This window comes from Ursus maritimus, unplaced genomic scaffold (assembly GCF_017311325.1).
Source record: "Ursus maritimus isolate PB19 unplaced genomic scaffold, ASM1731132v1 scaffold_24, whole genome shotgun sequence".
NCBI classification, from domain to species: Eukaryota; Metazoa; Chordata; class Mammalia; order Carnivora; family Ursidae; genus Ursus; species Ursus maritimus.
Genome location: NW_024424897.1, coordinates 42,089,826 through 42,111,714, shown reverse-complemented (window position 1 = coordinate 42,111,714; position 21,889 = coordinate 42,089,826). Strand labels below are relative to the sequence as shown.

The window sequence follows — 21,889 nt, the reverse complement described above, 5'->3', positions numbered from 1 at the left end:
GTCGGGTTCGAAGCCTCTTTTATTTGTGCCTCAGAGTCAGTTTGGTGCCCCTGGCATCAGGGAAGGAGGTGAGAGGAACAGTTTCTCTTTGTTCTTTTCTTCCATCCCTTTGTGTCCCTACTGAGCCTCACCGGCTAAGCCAGGAAGGCCAGCCTGAGAGAAGGCGGACAAGGGTGTGCGCTGGGCCCCTGCCCCTAGCGGGGTCTGTGCTTCTCTGGGTGGGTGGGGTGGGGCAGGGGAGAGCCGGGGGTTAGCACCATTGGATGAAGGGTTTTAGAGTCAGCCCCTGGCTGGGGGCAGGTGGGACACACGACCACAGAGGGCTAGCAGCAGCTGGTGGGAAGGGGTGGGTGGTGGTGCCAGGGCCCTAAGCCGGTGAGAGGGCTCCAGGGTGCACCTGCCCATAAGCGGGGCCAGGGGACAGGGTCTAGTGCTCGCCCCCAGCCCAAATATTGTCCCCCATTTGCCAAGACATCATGAAGGAACCAGGCCTTGCCCAGGCCAGGGGGCCACCTTGGGCACCCTCCCTGATCACAAAAGCGTGCCCTGGGGATGGGGACTCCAACCTCTGGCCGCCCAAGGAGAAACTGGGACCACCCTGAGACCCGGGAGGGGTGTGGGGGGGCTGGGGAAGCCGGGCACCCCGCTAAGTGCACTTGACGCTGAAATGCCGGGGTGAAGGAGGAGTTGGGCCCTTGACGTGCTGGTTTGTGTCCGGGACAAAGCAGCAACACAGCACGTGGGGAGCTCAGCTGCCCCCCTGGGGTGAAGAGCGGAGATGCAAAGGCTTCACGGACAGTGTCCTACAGTGGGTTCTGTGAGCAGAAAAGGAGGACCGGCCGGAAGGAGCGAGGGATGGGGGACACTGCTCCTCTAAGGACCTGGCTCCCCCTCAGGACGGCCTGGCCCTCTCGGACAAGTCTGAGCCCAGGATAGAGTGCTGGGCGTCCGGACACGGCAAAGCAGGGGGACCGGGCCGTGCGAGCTGCCTCCAGGGCCCTGGCCGGGACAGGTACCCCGCGGCCGCGCCGAACCCCTCCCCGTCCGGCGCCAGGGGCGCCTCTCCGCCCCCGAGGCTGCGGCTCCAGTCTCCGGCCGCAGCCCGGCGGGCACGCGGGCCCGAGCGAGTGTCGCTCCGGGGCGGGTCACGCGGGGCGGGCGCTACTGCTCGGTCAGCGAGAGCCGCAGGATGCGCTCCAGCTCCTCCTCCTCCTGGCGCGCGCGCCGCCGCCGCTCCTCCTGCTCCCGCGCCGACAGCTCCATGGCCAGGCGCAGCTGCTCGTCGTAGCTCCGGAACACGTGGCCGCCGGAGCCCGGGCGCGGGCTGGGCCGCGGGCTGGGCACCGACGCCAGGGCGGCGGGGGGCGCGGGCTGGCGCTGCGGCGTGGGCGGGGCGCTCCTGGGGGCGGGTAAGATACGTCGAGGGTTCCGGGGCGCACCTGCCCATAAGCGGGGCCGGGAGACAGCGTGGAGGCCCCAGGACAGAGGAGGCCTCGCCACCCTCCGGCGGAGGCGAAGAGCCCTGCATCACCTCCCTGGCTCCCACCCCGTTGTGACAGATCTCAGCCCCTACAGAGCCCATCCTCGCAGTTGACGGTGGACCGGCACACGTGGGCATCTTCTAGAACCCCAGCCCTAACATCTGAAGGCCTTGAGGCTGCTTTTGGAGTACTGCCCAGGGTGAGGAAAGGGTGGGGGCAGAAGCCTTCAGCAAACCAGTGGGGGCCCTACAGAGGGTACCAGGGTTTCTCGGGGCCACGAGGGGCCGCCCAGCCATGGGTATCCTCACCCACGGCGACAGGGTCCCCAGGGGCTCCGTGCGTGCGTTATTTCGGGGAAGGGATGCTAGGTCAGGACTGGCAGGCACTGACCTGTCCTGTCGGCGAGCCTCGTAGGACATGGGGTGAGTGCCCGGCTTGCTGTTGGTTAGCGCCTCCCAGATGGTGACCTGGAGGGAGGGACGTGGACAGGTTGGCTAGGGTGGCACCGCAGCTCCCGGTGCAGCAGCGCGGCGCGGCGGCGGGACGCACCTGGTCATACTCACTGCCCGCCTCAAGCAGGCTCTGCTGGATGGCGAACTGCAGCAGGTCATCGTCGTCATCGCGGGTCGCCGCCTCGCGCTGGCCGCCCAGCACACTGTAGCCGCGCGGGGCCTCGAACAACGCCGGGGAGATCTCGCAGCCGCGGCACGAGGCTGAGGGCGCCAGGCTGGGGGTCAGAGCGCGGCCGCACCCACCCTCCGGCCTACCCCCGGGCAGGGAGCCGGCCAGGGCTCGGCGGGCAGGGCCGTGAGGGCGGACGCGCAGATGGGGAGGGGCTCACTGGTGGAACTGGAGCTGCTGACGCTGGAGGAGTCGCTGCCCGGGGAAGGGGTCTCACTGCTGGGGCTGCCTCGCACCGACGGCACCGGCTCATCGCAGCCGTTGAGGTTCCCGAAGGTGATGCGGGCGTTGAGGATGTGGAAGATGGGGATTTCTGAGGATGAAGAAACAGCCGGGTGCCACCACCCACCTTCTCACACCTTAGGCACCCCGATCCTTACCCGATCTAAGCCCCACCCGCCCCGAACACACACACACACACACACACACACACACACACACACACACACACGGCTGACAGGAAATGGGGGTGGGCTCTCACCAATCTTGACCGGGAAACCAGGTGGCAGACGAAGGGTTATGAAATCCCGGAGCTTGGCGAAAAGCGCATTGCTGACAGCCATGAGGTCAATGATGGGGGCCACCTGCTCACACAGGGACAGGGGATGCTCCTCACACAGCCACAGCTTGGCCTTGAACCTGCCCCCCCAAATCCCAAGGGGTGAGGGGCAGAGTAGAAGCCATGGCCTCCCAGTACCTTCTGAAGACCCCGCCCAGCCCTGCCCAGCCCACCCCCCCAGCACCCTCAGGGGGCCTCACTTCTGTGTCTTGGTGGTCAGTTCCATGGGGCGGCCCATGTCCCGGTTGCCAAGCTCGAAGTTGGGGTTGAAGTACTCTTCTGCGGTGATGGCAGTGGGGTTGGCTTGGCTCAGAGTCTGAGTGATCAGGGTCTGTACATGAGGAGGTGCCCATGAGCCCCTCTCAGTCTCTGCTGCCAGGCCAACCATTTGGTATCACGGCCCCGGCGCTATCCCCCGGGGCACCGTGGAGCTGACATGGCCCTGGGCAGTGTGGAAAGTGGTTCCACACGGGCCGTGCCAGGTAGGATGCCTCCCAGGCCGCCTCCTGGGCCACATCCATACCCTTCCACACAAGGGCACCCCTGGCATGCACTCACCCCATTTTGGGGGCCCCCATGCTGCTCAGCAATTCCCAGGAAGGACTGCAGAGGTGTCTTGCAGCCTACAAGAAATGTGGCATCTCAGAGGACACTGCCACCCTCAGAAGTGCCAGCCCCCGAGACCTAGGGAGGAGGCTGGTTCCTGGCAGGCGGGGAGGACCGCTCACCCACACCAAACACTCGGGCACCTGCATCTGAAGGGGACTGAGGACTCCAAGGGACAGGGACCAGGACGGCAACAAGCACAGCAGGAATAAAATTAGGCCTGGGGCTCTGGAGAAACTTCCAAAAATGTCCAGGTTGGTGACACTGGACAAGAAATACCTGCCCTTGGTGAACAGTGCTGGGTACGCACTTGTCAGTGTGTGTTTTCCTTCAGGCACTTCCGTCTTAATTCCCTCATGTTGTTCCCCTGTGAGGTAGGACCCGTCTCTCTACTCTAGACAGACTCCCTGACGCCCAAGAGTCTGGTGTGGCGGCAAGAGGCACAGAGGGTCAGTGGCAGGCCCCCTGACTTACTGCTTAGGATACGTCCCACCAGACTGGGCCAGCCAATAAACACGTGACACGTCGACCCCAAATCCAACGCAGACATCAGTTACCAGTTGTAGCGTTCCCTCCCAGTGAGCCCAAATGTTGCCTAGAATCTTCCTAGCTGCATTCCAGGCACTCTCAATTATTAGCACTTGGCACTTGAACTGAAACATGTTTGCGCGAATAAACTATCCTGGCTTTTGCTGGGATGTCGCAGGGAACATGGATGGAAGGACTGGAGTGGGCGCTGCTCCCTCACACCTCCCCCCATCCACCCCTGCTTCATTACCTTTGACCTTGCCCTTGTGCTGTTCTGACAGATGCTCTGTCCGTGTCCGGGTGATGAGCTCCACATTGGATGCCCCATATACCTGGGGACAGATGAGGAAAGGGCTCAAAGACAATTCTGGTACCCCACCCCCTGCCACCAAGGGCATCATGAACACTTGCTGCAAGGGAGGGTCCACTGGGGGATGGGGGAGCTGTCTGCTCCAATCTCCCAGCCTCTGGCCAAGTAAATATATGAAGTCATTCATCCATTCTCTTATTCATTCAACAAACATTTTGTGAGGAGCCTTTATGTGCCGGGCACTGAGGCAGGCATCAGGGGTACAGTGGTGAAGGAGCATGCCTAGAATCCCCCCACCCATTTGAGGTTCACACACAAGTTGAAGAGACAAGAAAAGGGACAGTTATAACACAGTGTGACACCCACTCTGGTGGGGGGAGCACAGGGCTGTGGGAACCAAAAGCAGAGGCCTTAGCCCATCTAGCAGGCCAGGGAAGCCTTCCAGGAGGAAACCCCGCAGAGCCACGCCGCTGGCATTAGCTCCTGCCTTCACTGGCACCACCCCGAGGCCCCATGGGGGTGCCAGGGGTCCCAGAGAGACCAACACAGTATCCTCAGGGGTAAAGGCCTGGCTTTGGACTCAGACAGCCCAGGTCGGAGCCTCAGCTCTGCCCCTGATAGCTATGCGACCCTGTACAGGTCATGTGACCGCTCCAAGCCTGTTTCCTCATCGGACGACGGGCCAGCACCCTCCTCCACGGAGCCCTGGCGAAGAGTCAGTGGGATACTGTGGGAAAGGCTCAGTAAACATCTGCATAACAGGAATAAGCGTTGTTGGGATTCAACGGTGTGTGTGTGCGTGTGTGAGTGTGCGCATGCGCCTGCCACATAGTCATACATACATACAAATAAAAAGCGGGGACAGTGCCTTGAGCACGACTACAGTAAGTGCTCAATAAACTCTGGCCGTCCGCATTGGTTGCCTATAGTCTAGCGCCCTTCCCCCCACACGCTGCATCGCCTCTGCACCTGGGCGGGGGGCAGGAAGGCCCGCCCAGCTGGCGGCAGGCCAGAGCTTGGCCTCTCCGGGACCAAGCCTCACCTTGGCTTCATAGCCGTTCACCATCTCGGTCTTCTCGCTGCGCCAGCCCAGGATGCCGGTCTTGTTCCTGGGGAAGCAGAGGGGTCCAGGTGAGGGGCGCCCCAGCAGGCTGGCTTGAGGCTACGGAGGCTGTGCCCACTCACCTCTCAAAGGAGATGTTCTTGGTGTCGAGCTGTGTGGTGACGACGGGAGCGGTGAGCCGACTTAGCACCTGCTCCTCGGTGGGCTGGGCGGCGGCCAGCAGCAGCTCGCGGTCCTGCCCGGCCAGCGCCAGAGTCTCCGTGTGCACCACCCGGCGGTCGTGGTCGATCTCCATGACCACGGCGCTCGTGTCTGCCGGCCGCAGAACAGCACAGGGGTGTCAGGGGTGGCAGGGGGGTGTCCCCAGCCTTCCCACCTTGCCCCACCGCCTGCCTGCCTGACCTTGGCCCCTGAAGACGAAGCTGCGGTTCCCTCGCTGCCACGTCATGTGGTCAAAGCCCAAGAGCGTGGTATCTACCCGTAGGTTTTGCCCACTCTTCCATACTTTGTAGGTGTCGCTAGGGCAGATCTTGGACACCAAGGGCACTGAGTGGAAGGGAAGGTCAGAGGTGGCTTCAGTTTGCCTGGCCCACCCAACCTGGGCCACCTCAGGCCACGGGGGTCAGCGTCAGAGGTGTGGCTGGGAAAGGACAGGAGAACTCCCCAGCTCCCCCCACGTGAAAGCAGACCTGAAGCCGGGGACGGGTGCGTCCCAGCCGCTAGCAAGTCCCTAGGGGCCGCCACGTGTTAATTCACTCACTCAGTCTTTCATCCCATCTTCCAACAAATATTTATTAAACACCTACTGTGTACTAGGCACTGTTCTAGTCACTGAGGATACAACACTGAACAACACAGGACCCTCTGGGAGCTTACCTTCCAGCAAGGAGTGACAATAACAAACAAATGAGCGACTCATTACAAAGCGAAGGAAGTAATAATGATGGAACCCAGACGGCGTCTGAGGCAGCGTGGAAAAGCCTCGCTAAGGAGGTGGCACAGAGCTGGGAACTAAACGATGAGAAGGAGCCCCGGGAGGAGCTATGGCCACAGAGCTCCACGCCGGCAGAGCCGCAGGTACAAAAGCCCTGAGCGGGGAGAAAGCCCGGAGAGGCCCCCTCGGCCCCCTTACCCCAGCTAGTGAACTCCCATTTCATCTCCACGTAGAAGTCCTGGGCCTGGAGAGGGAGAAGGAGAGCGCCTAAGCCCGTGCTCGACAGGGTCCGAGGGCTCGGCGGGGAGGCGGCCCTCACCTTGCGCAGCTTCTCCAGCAGCACGGGGATGCCCGCCAGGCCGCAGCACCAGCTGCACCAGCTCCAGGTCCCGGGTACTCACAGCCTCCTGAAGGACTGGGGGGGGAGCACCGTCACAGGGCACAACCCTGCCCGGGCCCCCCTCTGTGAACCGAGGGGCAGGCTATGAAGTTGGGAGACCCTGGCTGAGGGGCTGGGGTGAGCAGGGGCGCCCACCTGTCCAGCCGCTGCGATTCTCCCTGCCCACGTCAGCGCCGTGCGCTAGGAGCACGCGGGCACACTCGAGGTGTCCCAGTGTGGTGGCCAGGTGCAGGGGGGTCCGCCCGCGGGGATCCAGCTGCTCGATGTCCACCTGGAGAAGGAGGTGAAGATGTATCCCCGGTCACTTCGGAGGCAGCCCGTCCGAACCCAACCGCCTCTAGGCTGCCAGCAACCGCGCAGCTGCCCTGCCTTGCCCACCCCGCAGACAGACAGACACGATGCGCAGGGGCCGGGGTGCAAAGAGGCCTGCAGGACAGGGCAGGAAGCAGCTCTGAGAGAGGAAGGACCTTCCTCCTTTCCCGTCCGCCTAGGTCCCCTGACTGGGTTCACTCCTCCGAGGCTCCAAAGCGGGCTGCCCGTAAAGAGTAAGCCTAGGGTTGAAGGCGCTCTAGAAAGGCTGTTGGCCAAGGAGGGCACCTGCGGCAGGACGAGCCTGCAGGTCCAAGATCACACCTTCAGGAAGGGCTATCGATTGAGGTCATTGACATTCTACTCTCACTATGAGTGAGGTTTAACAAACAGCTGCTGTAACACATTGACAGCAGTGAACGACTATGTTCATGGCACCACTTCAAACCCACGTCCTTTGCCTGTGCGACACCATGTATTAACTGTTTTTTTGTTTTGTTTTTTGTTTTTGTTTTACAAATCCTATTACTGTTTTGTGAATAGCATGATTAATTGAATGAGATTTTTGTTGGGTGATAAAGACATGTTTGTTAAACATACATATTTAAATATATTTCGGGAGTCTAAAGCCTCTAGCTAAATACAGTGAATTGACCGCATGCACGCTACTCCTCTCCTTCCCCAAACTGAACTAAAATGCCAGTCAAAAGACTTCTACTGCAGCCATGATGAGATAAGCTGAAATCATCCTCCCATAAACAGAGAAAACCACTGCTTTAAAATACATGAAATAATTATTTCCAGACAGTAGGCAACAAGTAGTCCAGGACTGTGATCCCTGAAGCAAGAGAAACTAACAACGTAGGCCTTATGACTGCTTAGATGTCTACCTGGAGGAACATTCTGGACAGCAATTCGGGGAGGGGAATCTCTAGCAGAGCACGGTAGTCTTGCTGAGGAGTTGAGGAGACAGAGACAGGAGTTCAGGGAGGCTGAAGTAGCAAGAAGTTGCAGGACAGAGTTCTAGGGAGGAGTGAGCTGTGCAAACAAAGAGCCCCAGGAATCTGCACGGGGTTCGTCCGAGTCTTTGCTGAACATTAAACTTGGCCTGTGTGGAGGGGAACTCAGCAACACTAGACGGAAAAGGAGCAATAAGCCGGCAAATTCTCAGCAGTTCTCCTGTCTCAGGGCAAGGAGACATTCACACCCCCACCTGCTAGAGTGGAGAGTCCTCGCTGTTTGCCCAGGGTATTCCACACAGACCCAGGAATGGGGATGGCTTAGCAGTAGGGCTGCACCAGCCGGAGAGAAGAGGCCCATCTAAATCCAGTGTAACCAAGATGAAAAGTAATCTCACAAGGGTCAAACTGATGTGCAAGTAACTCAGCCTCGCTGGTCAGAACAAAGCCTGACGCTCTTTAAAGGAAGACCGTAGGGGGCGCCTGGGTGGCACAGCAGTTAAGCGTCTGCCTTCGGCTCAGGGCGTGACCCCGGCGTTATGGGATCGAGCCCCACATCAGGCTCCTCCGCTATGAGCCTGCTTCTTCCTCTCCCACTCCCCCTGCTTGTGTTCCCTCTCTCGCTGGCTGTCTCTATCTCTGTCGAATAAATAAATAAATAAAATCTTAAAAATAAATAAATAAATAAAGGAAGACCGTAAAATCCAGACGCTTAACATGACAACGTTCGCAATATCTAATACCCGGTTACAAAACTACTAGAGAAAAACTACTAGGCATGCCAGGAAGTAGGAAAATATGACCCATAATCGGGAGATATTCAGAACTGATAAAGACGGGGCACCTTAGTGGCACAGTTAAGTGTCAGACTCTTGGTTTTGGCTGTGGTCATGATCTCAGGGTCGTGAGCTCCCTGCTCAGCGTGGAGTCTGCCTGAGACTCTCACTCCCTCTCCCTCTGCCCCTCCCACCCGTGCGCTCTCTCTCTCAAATAAATAAATAGATCTTTAAAAAAAGACACGATAAAGATGACGAATGGCTCAATGTGCTTGTGAATTTACAGAAACACATGAACACAATGTTCATGGGGAGAGAATAAGAGGTATGTATAACAGCTGAAATGAAAAATTCATTGGATGGAACTAACATTCGATTAGATACTATAGAATTTAAAAAAAATCAGTTAACTTGAAGACACAACAACAGAACTATAGCACATAGAATAGAAATGGAGCACAGAGGAGGACAAAAGTACTGAAAAACATTCAGAAAGCCTCAACAATCTGTGAGACATTGTAAAGCGTCCTAACATACGTGTAATTGGAGTCCCCAAAGGATAGGATAAGGAAGTAGGAGAAATAAGAAATTTAAAGAGATAACATTATCTCTTTAAAACTTAAATTTAGCAGCGCCTGGGTGGCTTAGTCAGTTAAGCGTCTGCCTTCAGTTCAGGTCATGATCCCGGGGTCCTGGGATCGAGCCCTGCAGGCTCCCTGATCACTGGGGAGTCTGCTTTTCCCTCTGCCCCTTCCCCCTGCTCACACACTCTCTCAAATCAATAAAATCTTAAAAAAAATAAATAAAATTTAAATTTAAAGGGATGTTATCTTTTTAAAATTTAAAGAGATAAATTTAAAGAGAAATTTAAATTTAAAGAGGTAACAGTAAACATTTTTCCAAAAGTTTTTTAAAAATTACTATAAAGGGTTGAATGGTGGTGTCCCCCTGAAATATATGTCTATACCTTAGCCCCCAGAACCTGTGAATGTGATCTTCTTTGGAACATGGGTTTGTTTGTTTTTTTAAGATTTTATTTATTTATTTGAGAGTGAGAGAGCCTGTGAGCACATGTGCGTGTGGGGTGGGGTGGAAGGGCAGAGGGGGAGGGAGAGGGACAAGCAGACTCTCCACTGGGTGTGGAGCCTGATGGAGGGCTCAATCTCATGACCCTGAAATCATGACTTGCGCAGAAACCAAGAGCCGGATGCTTAACTGACTGAGCAACCCAGGCGCCCTGGAACTTGGGTTTTTGCAGGTGAAATTAAGTTAAGGATCTCAAGACGAGATTAGCCTGGATTTTTTTTTTAAGATTTTATTTATTTATTTGAGAGACAGAGAGATAGAGAACACAAATGGGGGGAGGGACAGAGGGAGAGGGAGAAGCGATGTGGGACTCGATCCCAGAACTCTGGGATCATGACCTGGACGAAGGCAGATGATTAACCGGCTGAGCCACCCAGGCACCCCAAGAGCAGCCCGGATTATCCAGGTGGGCCCTAAATCCAATGAGATGTCTTTATAAGACCTACAAAAGAGAGATCCATGAAGAGAGGAGAAGTTCCATGTAAAGAGGAGGCAGAGAATGAAGTCATGCAGCCACAAGCCAAGGAATGCTTGGAGACACCAGAAGCTGGAAGAGGCAAGGAAGGATTCTCCCCTGGACCTCTGGAAGCAGTGGGGCCCTGCTGACTCCTTGAGTTTGGACTTTCAACCACCAAAACAATGAGAGAATAAAATTTTGTTGTTTTAACCCAGTCTGTGGTAATTTTTTGCACAAACTAACATAATGATAAACTCACAGAACCAAGAAACTCAACGAATCCCAAGCAAGGTAAACACCGAGAAAACAACACCAAGCCCATCACAATCAAGTGCTGAAAACTAATGATAAAAAGAACATCTTAAAATCGTTTTGAGAAATAAGACACACACTATACCGAACACTTCTCAAGGGAAACCATGCAAGCTAGAAAACAATAGAACGAAATGTTTAAAGTGCTGGGGGAACAATGTTGGCCTAGAATTCTATATCCTGTGAAAAATACCCTTCAAAAATGAAGGGGAAATGAAGACTTTTGTGGACAAACAAAAAAAGCTAAGAGAATTTATCTCCAGAAGACACGCAAGAAACGTTAAAGGAAGTTATTCAAGTGGAAGGAAAATGTTAACAGATGGAAACTTAGATCCATACAAAGGAATGAAGAGTGCCCCAAAAGGAAAATTTGTGAGTAACTATAAGAATGTCAATAAAATATTTAAAACCCACAAGAGTAAAGAGAAGAGATGTTAGCAGATGAGAAATGTTAATACATCTTAGGACGTGGCAAGTGGCCGGGGCATTACAACTGACTTAGGCGAGCCGAGGGTACTAGAACCCAAGCATCCACATAGGGGAGCCCCCAGTGAGTGTCAGGCCAGATCACCCTTAAAATGTCTAGAGCATGCAGACCGCGGGGATGGCAGAGGTGTGGGTGAGGCTCAGAGCTAAATACAGGGGAGCTGGTTAAAATTCAGAACCTTGTAAAGCTGGGAGATGCCCCCCCTTCCCCTCCACAGGATGCCAGGAATTTATTATTTATTCTCAGTCGAAACTCAGCCTGAGATGCACTGGATGTGGGGACACTGGCCTGAGGATGAGGTCACAGGGCTAAAAAGTAGTGAACGGTTTTTCCCTGCCTCAGGTCCTGAACTACTGACAGCCCGACAGTACACACCACGGCCCCATCCCACCCCTGGCAGGAGACTGGAGGATTCTTCTCTGGAGACGTCAGAGGCACCAAAGACCTCTGGGTACAGACATGTGAGGACCCTACAATAAGCAGGCCAGCTTGCCAACCAATCATTACATAGTAGTGACATCAACAAATTCCACACCCCCATTCTTTTTTTTTTTTTTTTTAGGATTTATTTATTTGAGAGAGAGAGAGCGAGCATGCGCATGAGTGGGAGGGTCCGAGGGAGCAGGGGAGAGAATCCCAGGCAGGCTCTGCACTGAGCGCAGAGCCTAACACAGGGCTCGATCTCACGACCCCAAGATCGTGACCTGAGCTGAAACCGGTCAGACGCTGTGCCACCCAGGCGCCCCTCCACACCCCCATTCTTAAGTACGCCCCAACAGTCAAAGGTGGTTGGACATTTGAGGAAAGCCACCAACATGAGAGATATCAAAACATGCAAATAGATGCTAAAAACCCAAAGAAAACACTGTCAATGCAGGAGACAGAAAACTTTCTGGAGGGAAAACAGTAATTGACGTCCTCAGAAATACATGAAAAGATAAGAGAACTCATGAGACAAAATGGGACACCCCGACTTCCCGCGACTTCTCATCTTTCCCTTGCCCTCTTCGCTCCAGTCATTCCTGGACAGCTGTACCTGCCCCAATTCTCCCGTCTAGGATACATTACCTCAGTTCACTCCCTTTTTTGGCAAAAACAAACAAACAAAACCTTTGTAACGGTCTTCCTCTCTTCCTTTTCTCTCACCTTCCACGTCTAATCCATCAGCATAGACCTGACCTATGGGCTCTACCTTCAAAACAGATCCAGACTCTTCTCAGCTTTCATCACCTTGAGCCTACCATCCTGGTGGCAGCCACCCTGTCTCTCACTTGGTGGCCTGGTAGCCTCCTCACTGGTCTCTTCACTCCTCTTTTGGCCTCTGAGGTCCGTTCTCCACATGACCCATCACAGTCCCCATCATCCTGTGAAATGTACCTTGGGTCCTGACACCCTTCAGCTCAAAACCTTGCCGAGGCTTCCCATCTGTTTGGAATAGAATCCAACAGCCCCGGACGTCTCTTTGAACCCATGTGCTCTCCCACCCCTCCTCCAAACTCCACTCTGCTCCATACCCTAGGAGGCCTCAGCGTTGCCTCCCTCACTTCATTCAGGTAGCCCCTCAAATGTCACCTCCTCAGGCCTGCCCTTAACAACCGTCTTAAATGACACTTGCTGTGTATCTATCTGTCGCCACTGATCCTGATTTAGTCCTCTTCCCACGTGAGATTGCTTGTTCATTTTTTCGTCGTCTCCCTCACCTAGACTGTAAGCCCCACAGAGGGAGGGTCCCTGTGTGTTCTGTTCAACGCTACATCCCCAGTCCCTAGACAGTGCCTGGCACACAACTGGTACTTAATAAATATTTGTTCAACAAATGCACAAATGATTATATTTAAGGGACATGGGGACGGGAAGGCAATAACATGTAAAACTGACAAACTACGACAAATAGTCGTAGACGTATATTGTGTATAACTATGGAGGTAAAAAACAGAACAGCCTAGAGTTCCAAGTGGTCGCTTCCAGGGAATGAGAGAGGTGGGGAGGGCTGGAGTGAGGACTGCTGCTTTTTAATGACAAGCCTCTAACAGCAGCTAAATATGTTTTAAAACTTGAAAATGAACTCCTTTGTCAAAAACAAAACATTTTAGGGCACTTGGGTAGCTGAGTTGGTTAAGCAACTGCCTTCGGCTCAGGTCATGATCCTGGAGTCTGCTTCTCCCTCTGACCTTCCCCCCTCTCGTGCTCTCTATCTCTCTCTCTCATGCTCTCTCTCTCTCAAATAAAAAAATAAAATCTTAAAAATTTTTTTAAATAATTTAAGTAATTTATATAATTTTTATAACCCCGTGTTGGCATTTCTTCATTGTTTATTTTTAATTTCTTAAGGAGGCTCCACGCCCAATGTGAGGCTTGAACACATGACCTTAAGATGAAGCGTCACAAGTTCTACTGATTGAGCCAGCCAGACGCCCTCATTTCTTCCTTTTTAAAGATATTGGGAACCTCAAAAAAAAAAAAAGTGTGCCTGGCCCACGTGGCCCTGTGAGCTGTGGCTTAGAGATCTGAGCACCCCCCACCCCACGCTCCTCTACACCAGCTCCCCACAGAGGAGGGAGAGCACCGTTTACTCTTCACCTGTTACGGGATGGGCTGAGCCCCTGGGCGTCCGAACTGGGGGGGCCCTGAGTCCTGGGGTGGGAGTAGAGGATCCACAGCTCCTGAGCTGGGAAAGTCAGGAGGAGTCTTCCCATGGGGCTGCAGCTGAGCCACTGAGGCGTCCCCCCAGCCCTGCCCCAGACGCTGCCGCCGCTGCTAACAAGGCCCCAGGGAGCGGACAGGGCACCCCGCCCAGCCCCGGAGTTCCAGATGCTGCCTGCCACCGTCCCCCTCCGGTGCCTCACCTCGAGGCCCTGGAGAGAGGCTGGCACTGCTAGCTGGGCACGGCTGCCCCTCCCTCCCCCCACCCCTCAGGGGCCCTGCCCAGGGTCTCCAGGGCCCTGCTGTTTGCCAGGGCCGACGTGGGCCCCGAATACACCCAGCCAACCCCCAAAGAAGCTCCTCCAACCCGCCCAGAGCAGGGCCTGCGGTGGAAATGGCACCTTGCCGCCGGGCCCAGGTGGGAGAATTCATTAATTTCCTCAGCAAAGGCCTGCAGCTCTGTCATTGCTGGAATGAAAAGGTTTCCCATGAAACCTCACACCCAGGCCTCCCCAGCAAGAGAATGAAACTCTGCACCGTAGCAGGCCTCCGCTGGACAAAAGCGGGGTTCTACTGAGCTTAGGGGCTGGGGCCCCCTAGGCAGAGGGACTCCCTGCTTCCGCTCGGGCACACACCTGGACAGGCACACCCGTGAACAGGTGCCATAGGAATACCCAGTGCTACTCCTTTTGCCGCCAGGCTCAGGGTCCATGCGCCCCCCAGGTGTACCAGCACCTGCGTGCTCAGCCGCCCTCCGGATCCGCAGGCATCTCCTGCGCAGGAACACGCACGGTCATGGCCAGCGTATCTGCGCGCCGCGTACCCTTGAGCCCACGGGCACTAGCAAGGTATTTTGCAAACTTGTTTAGCATTAGCAGAACCCTTTTGTTAAATGAAATCTTACAAGGACACACCAAATGTATACAGCTGGAAAGGAAAGGTGAAGGGCCAGAGCACAGAGCCTTGCATGCTCAGCCTTGGTCTCCTCTCCCTGCCCCTTTGCCTCCCCCAGCCCCAAGGAGGAACACCGGAGGCTGGGCTGGTCACTGCTTCCCAGCCTTCCCTGGCTCACTCCAGGGTCAGGGAGGCGGGATGCCTCCTTGAGCTGAGCTGGGTGGCCCAGGGTGGCCCCTGCTGTCTCTCCTCCCACGCAGCCCCTCCCCTGCTTCCCAGACGCACTGATGTTGGGTTTCGGGGCTTCCGGGTCCCTCTCTGAGCTTCCCAGCTCGTCAGCTGCGGGAATGCCTACTTTAGGGGGAGAGGGGGTCCCAGGTGCTCTGGGACATAGCAGGTACCCCCGGTGCGGTAGCCTCTGTCTGAGCATCTAGGGCCCCCACAATCCCATCTCACCTGCCTCTAGGTCAGGAGGATGAACTGAGGAAACCAGGGAGGAGGACCATGATGGAGGCAGCCCCAGGAAGAAAGAAAATGTTTCCTTGGGAACACAGTCTGGCCCCCTCCAGAGTGCCTGTTGCCAGGGGAAGAACCCTGCTCCCCTCGGCCCTCCCACCGGGAGCTTTAGAGCCTAACCTCCACCTCCCGCCCCCCAGGGAACACCAGGGGCTTGTGACTCAAGAACACAGCCAGCTGAGCCAACCTCAAGGCCTCGCCAGCCAAGGGGAAACTGGCACATGCACTGGCCTACAGCCCCTGCCCCTTCCCGACCTGGCAGGGCGCGTTATGACAGGAAGCAGGGTACCCAGCAACCATCATCCTGCTGGGTGCCAGCCAGGGGTGGTCATGGACCCTTCCCTTCACCAAAACACCTGATGAGCACCTCCCATCTCCCCACCACTCCCGGCTTCCAGCCCCGAAGAAGAGCTATGGGGGTGGGGGCGCTGAGCAAAGCCACCCAACCCGCTCTGAAGCCTGCCATGCCACCCCCCTCCCCAGCCTGCCAGTGTTGCCGAGCCTGCCCATGGGAGGGCCTCTGCGGGGCTTTCTTGGAGCGCAGAAGAGGCAGCTATGCCAGGTGAAGACCAGGGAAACCCAGCTGCTGTGTGCTTGAGGAAAGCCTGGATGTTTTCTGGCACAGTGAGTGCTAGGGGGACCAGAGGTCAGGGAACCCCTGCTGGGATGCCTAGGGTCTATGGGGTTTCACTATGATGATAGGTGGCTGCCCCCAGGCCCATCCCTGGGGCAACGAAAGGGCTGGGTGGGGCACCCTCAGCTCTCCCTGGGGCCCTGATGCCCTGAGGACTGAATAGTGCACACTTTGGATGCAAGGGCCCCTCTGGGTCAGTCCTAGAGTAGAGATACATCCAGAAGCCTCTCTCACCCAGACTGATTGGCATTCCCCTTCTTGGCACCCCTGGAGCAAAGGAGAGGACTGGCCTGACTCCTTTGTGGCTGAACAAGGGTTAACTTCAACCAGTGCCCTATATTACACCCCCCCCCCCTATCCTGGATCAGGGAAGGCGGTGTCCCTCCTTGTCCCTCAGTTTCAAGGAAACATTAACACACCAGGGAACTGGGAGGGATGGGAGGGTGAAGATAGGGCTGAACCTAGTGCCTAGTTTCTGTGGTAGCTGGAGGGGAGAGAGGAACACACTTAGCAGCCCAAAGCACCCCCACATACAGCGGGTTCCCGGGCTCCCCACCCCAGTCTCACTCCAGCAAGATGGCTGACTTGAGTACTATCAGAGAGGCCGAGGTGAGAGTCTTTTCTTCTAGGGCATTTTGCCTCCCTCCAATCTCAGCAAGAAAAGAACCACCCAGCCCTCAGACAAGGCAGTGTAACTGAGACCTTCTGGAGATTCAGCCACTCGCCTTCTGCCTAACAGTCCTTGGACCAATCATCAATCACCCCATCAGGAAGTTCCTCTCCGATCAGATTTAAATCCCTCCAGCTGTAACCAGATTTAAATCCCTCCAGCTGTAACCTGTATCCGTAGCCTGTCTTTTGCCCTCAGGGAAGGAAAACAGGAAAGAGTCAGAAGAGACCGGATTGTCTTAGCGCCCCGCACATCCTACTATGTATCCCTGTTCACGCTCACATCACCAGAACAGGGTCTCCTTGAGAGCAGGGGATGTGTCTGGTTTGTTCATCTTCGTCCCCCAGGACCTACCACTCAGGCCTCGCTTCCTTCATTAGGGCTCTATGGTTGCAAACCACTTCCTTTATGATGGATAAACAGAGGCATGGTCCGAGGAGCAATGTGGAGTGCCCTTGTTTAAGCAGAGGTAGAATGTAAGTGGACACCCCAACCAGCCCAGAGGCTTGCAGGCTCAGGTCACCCCAGCACTTCCCAGGACTGCTCTGCAGAAGCGGACGCTTTCCCGCTCTGAGGGCTCGGCGGTGGACTTCAGACACTCTCTGACCCTCACCTTGCTCTCCACCTCACTCCTCCTTTGGGAAGCAGACAGCTCCTCAAACTGAACTTCCTGTGACTCAGGAAGTGGCCCTCAAAAGGCATATTCCCCAAGGGGACAACTGCTGAATGAACCACTCCCATGCCCCCAGGGTCTCAGATCTGGAGCAAGTCTGCTGGCCTGAGGCAAACCAGGGCAGGCTGGGCCCAGCTCCAGCTCCAGCTCCCCCACCCTGGAGGGTGAGTTGTCCACACCCCAAATGCCCATCTGTGGCCTGGAGAACCAAAGGCAAAGTCGGGAGCTACCTGTGAACCGTGCCTGCCTTGGTCCTGAAGAGTGACCAGGAGACCCCATCCCTTACCCGGTCCTCTGGGAAGCCACTGCCCAGCCAAAGCTGGCTGACCCACCCGTTCTCACTGACTGGCAGGAACCAAGGAGCCCGCCCTGTGCACAGAACCTCAAAGCCTTCCTGTGGCCAGTGGCCCCTAGCTTCCTCAGCGCCAGGCCCCAGCACCAGACGGCAGGCGAGCTCCTTTCAGCACCTGGACAAGGCCCTTCAGGGCTTCCCCAAGAAGCGCGCGGGGGGGGGGGGGTGTCTCTCTTTCTCCACTCCCCATTCCAGAGCCGGCGCTGGGCTCTGAGGGATCCAGGGGCTCTGCCCAATCTGAGCAAACAGATGTAGCGCTCGCCCCTGGGGGTAGAGGGCACTGGGTGGGGCTGGGATGCCTGGGAGTGTCACAGCCTATTCTCTGATCCTTGACCTGTGACCCCCTCCCGACGCAGGCCTTGCCCACCTCCGCACACTCACGCGGGATGTGTCGCCACTCGGCTGCTCCGCGGACTCTGCCACCACATGGGGCACAGACCCGAGCCGGCAGCCCCTCCCCGCAGCCCTCGGCCTCGGCCGAGGAGGGGCACAGTGTCCCCGACCCCCAACCTGGGAGGGTCCGGCGCACGAGTGGGCCGTCCGTCCGAGCCGGAGGGGAGCGGGCGGGGGCCGCTCCCATCACCCTCTCCCGGTCAACAAGCACAAAAGCCGCGGCTGCGAACAAAGAAGCGCTGCAAACTCGCCGGGGAGGCGGGACAGCCCGTGCCGCGCCCCCTCCCCACACCCGGCGGGCGTGCCCGGCGGTGGGGGGTCCCCGCGGCGCCCCGACGGCGCTCGTACCTGGCCGGCGCGGACCTCTTTCTCCAGCTCGCGGTGGCGGTTGTGCCACACGAGGTAGTGCAGCGGGTACTTGCCCTCGGGCCCCTTCCTGGCGGAGGCGTTGGCCGGGATCATCGCCCGCTCCTCATGCCAGGGCCGCGGCGCCCGGCCGGGGAGGGGGGACGGCGCCGGAGCCGGGGCCCGGGGCCGCGGGGCGGGGGGCCGGCGCTGCCTGCTCGCAGGGCTGCGGCTCGGGCATGTGCGAGCGGCGCCGGCGGGCGGGCGGCGCGCCCGGCGCTGTGCGGGCGGCGCGGGCCGCGGGCGTCCTCGCGAGGCGGTGGCGGGCGGCGCGGAGAGGCCCCCACCCGCCCGGGGAGGGAGCGGGCGCTCGGCAGCGCGGCGCGGACTCGCGCCTCACCTCCCACACCCCCGCACACAAAGACGCCGCTCGGCGGAGGGAGCAGGCGCCCGCAGCGGGCGCGGGGGCGCACGGGGCGCGAACCCCGGGGACGCCGCCGCAGGGACGCGCGCCCGCCGCCCCCGGCTCCCCGCAGCTGCATTGCCGGGCCCTCAGCCCGAGCGGCCGGCGAGAGATGCGGGGATGCGGGGGAGAGAGGAGGGAGACCCGGGTGCCCGGGGCAGAGCTTGTTGTAGCTCGGCCCCGTGGCATCATGGGGCATGTAGTCCGCCTCGTGGAACTGCGGGTGGCGGGTGGCCGGTGGCGGGAGAGGGTCCCGCACTGACCCCCTGCTCCCATGAGCGTGTGGGGAGGGAGTCAGGCCTGGCGGGAACGGAGACAGTGTCTTGACGCCGGGTGGGCCGGGGCGCACCCCCACCCACGGGCCATTTTCCTTTTTAGGGAGAGGGAAGGGGCTACAGGCCTTGCTCAAGCCTTAGAGGGCGCGGCAAGGTGTGGCCTTCAGGATGGAGTTTGGGTCCCAGTGGAACCTGAGGGATCCAGATTCCAAGGAGAGTGATGGGGGGACTCCTGAGAAAGATGCGGGACATTAGTACCAAAGGTTGCTCCAAAACCAGGGATCTGGCGCGTGAAATATTACGTAGGGGTCTTCCCTGCCCTCTTAGAAAATTAAATTCCATCTTTCACACTTGACATTCGAAGGGGAATGACCACTAAGGCTGGAAGGGCAGTCCCCTCCCCCCATTTGCTGTCCTCTGCAAGGACCAGAGTGGGGCTGGGCAGAGAAAGCAGCAGGTGGCAGCTTCCCACCTCCACTCAGTGTGGTTCCCCTCAGGAGAGGAAGTGGCTGATTCCAGAGACTGCCTCCTTCCTGAATAACCCCGGGACAGAGAGGTCCTTCCAGAAGGGGCCCGGCAGACGCCGTGGTAAAAGTGTAATTGACCTCTGGGGCTGCCTACTGCAGGGGCTGGAAGGACCTAGAGGCGTGGCCCAGTCCCTGGAGGGAGGAGGGATTGGGATCTTAAACCAGAGTTCGAATTCCTCCTCACTAACCGCCTGACCGTAAGCAAATTGCTTAAATTTTCTTTCTCAGACAACTCACCTCTAAATGAGACTCTAAATACTACCTACTGGGGTGAGCTAAGGATAGTAACTGCCCTGGGAAACGGCGCATCCAGCCCGCAACCGGGCGGGTAGAGACAGGTGGCGGGACCGGGCACAGTGCCTTCTTGAGTCCACCTTAGAACAGGACAGGAATTAGGGATTCCATACCAGCCCTACTTCGAACAATCCAAGAAGTGTTTGTGTGGGAGGTGCTAGCAAAAGCTTGCAAACTCTCTGCGCCTCTCTCAGGTTTCTTTGTGTGGTCTTCTCTCCTTCCTCCTCCACACCCTGCGGTGCCAGGCCCAGGCGGGAAAGGATAAGGGAGGAGTGGACTGCCTCGCCCCTTTCTCCAGCCTGGGAGGAGCCAGCTGGCGTCTTCGGCAACCGGGGACCGCTGCCCACCTCTACCACGAGGGGTCAGCAGAGTGTTGTGGCTGCAGCCGGAGTTGGGGAGGGGGCTGGAACCGGGGGAGGGACGGCTAGGAGTGGCCGGGAGAATGCCTGTACATTTCCTCATTAAATTGTTTTTAGAACCTTGTCTGAGATTTCTCTTTTACTGTCCCGCTTCCTGAGGTGGCGACATCTCCAAAGGGAAATCCCGAAGCCCTTTTATCCCTAGTCCCAGGCCCAGAAACTGCAGTGGCGGGGCTGGGGGCTTCCGGAACAAAGTTTAGGGAGTGTGGCTCTTTTCCTGGGCCACTCCCAGGTAGTCCCCAGGCCAGCCAGGAGGTGGAGCTGGCGGGCGGGAGGGGGCAACGGGGTGAATCATCCTGCTGAAGTGTTGGAGCTCTGGGAGGGGGGGAGCTCAGCCTGGATGGGGGGACCTGTGCCCTTAGCAGCCGGGCCTCTTTGCCAGCCGGCCCTAGACCAAACCCAGGTCGCTTTTCCTCCGGTCTGCGCGCTCCAGCTGCCACGTGCTCGAGACGCGCCCACACAGCCGAGAAACAAAGACAGCCAAGCGATGGGGCTGCCAGTAGCCGCCTCGACATTTAATAAATGAAATTCCATAGCTGGGGGTCGATCGGGGGTGAACGGGCGGCCCCCGCTGGTGGGCTGTGCGCCTGGAAGAGCGGCCAGGCCGCTCCTTTTCGTTGCCCAGCCTGGGGCCACCAAGCCCACAGAGTAACTCCGTGGTGCGGGTGCAGCACGGTGCGGCAGGTGGTGCTCCCCCCGCCGCCGCCGCCCCCCACCCCCACCGCGAGGTATCTTTGCTCGCAGAAGCCCCGCCAGCCGAGAGGCTGGCTGTGGGGGGAGGGGAGGCCTGCAAAAAGATTTTTCTTAAAGGTGCGATTATAAATATACCCCGTGGATCGCGATTTCAAACAAACTTGTCAATCTGGGCTGCAGCAAAAGGCGATGGAGGCAGCTTTGCTTGTATTTCGGGCGGTGTGACTCATGAGCACTACTTGTCTCCCCCAGGGAAGCAGCCTGCCCACCCACAAGTCACTGCTGCTCTGGCACCGCTGGGATAAAATCGACCAACTCCCAAACCCCTGCCCAAGGAGTCCCCTCCGCCCCCCTTGCTACTGAGGACTCCCTGCCCCTTGGGAATCTTTCCTTAATTCTGTCACCAATGACCTGGCCCCCAGGCCTGGTCCTGGCCACCCCTGCCCTCTCCCCACAAGCAAAGTGCTCTGGCATTTTGCTGCTGCAGGGATGGGGGCTGGGTGCACGCGGGGCACACGTGTATGTGGGAGCATGCTCAGTGCAGGGGTGCACCCACGTGCGGCCTGCGCCTCCGCTTCCTGTCCCCCCACCTACGCCGTCTCCGTGTGAAGTCTAGGAAGAAAGGCCACCACAAGAAAAGGTCCCTGTATGCTCTATGGACACACAACCCTGCGGTGGCCCAGAAACCCCGTGGAAGTGTACAAGACGAGTGCAGAGTGGGTGTTACTGCACACAGGCGCAGTGGTCACTCCTCGGGAGGTCTTTAAAAACTGCCCAGATTCCTTCCCCTCGGGATGGAAGCACGGATGAGGTATAGATGTATTTTTAGCTGGGAGGCAGGGGAACACCTGGGCGTCCATATTGTTGGCGTTGTGCGGGATCAGCAAGGGTGTGACCGCACACACACCTGGACACACAGATGTGGATACACTGGGGACCAGGTCGCACACCTCACCTCAGCCAGACATAGCCGGGTACCCCAAACCACAGCCCTTTGACGAGGAAGGGGGCCTGGGCTTCCAGCTCCTTACTCTCTTCCCTGTTCCCCAAGGGTCACTGTCCCCAGACCTGAAGCCCCTGGGCTACCCTCCACCTGGAAAGCGAAGGGGATGGAGCTGTGAGGGTAACTCACACTGCCGCGGGGCCGGGG

General features: G+C 57.6%; 1 protein-coding gene across 1 annotated transcript; it reads right to left on the bottom strand.

The window, feature by feature from the left end:
• Window position 1: 1 nt before the first annotated feature.
• ANKRD13B (ankyrin repeat domain 13B) lies at window positions 2–18,185 on the bottom strand. The gene is given in 16 exon segments (XM_040641083.1): window positions 2–1,399; window positions 1,872–1,948; window positions 2,031–2,194; window positions 2,323–2,475; window positions 2,644–2,801; window positions 2,922–3,052; window positions 3,280–3,344; window positions 4,106–4,187; window positions 5,208–5,274; window positions 5,351–5,540; window positions 5,631–5,774; window positions 6,361–6,406; window positions 6,482–6,521; window positions 6,523–6,577; window positions 6,698–6,833; window positions 18,072–18,185. Coding segments are annotated over 16 exon segments (1,860 nt in total). The 3' UTR covers window positions 2–1,161.
• Window positions 18,186–21,889: the final 3,704 nt, after the last annotated feature.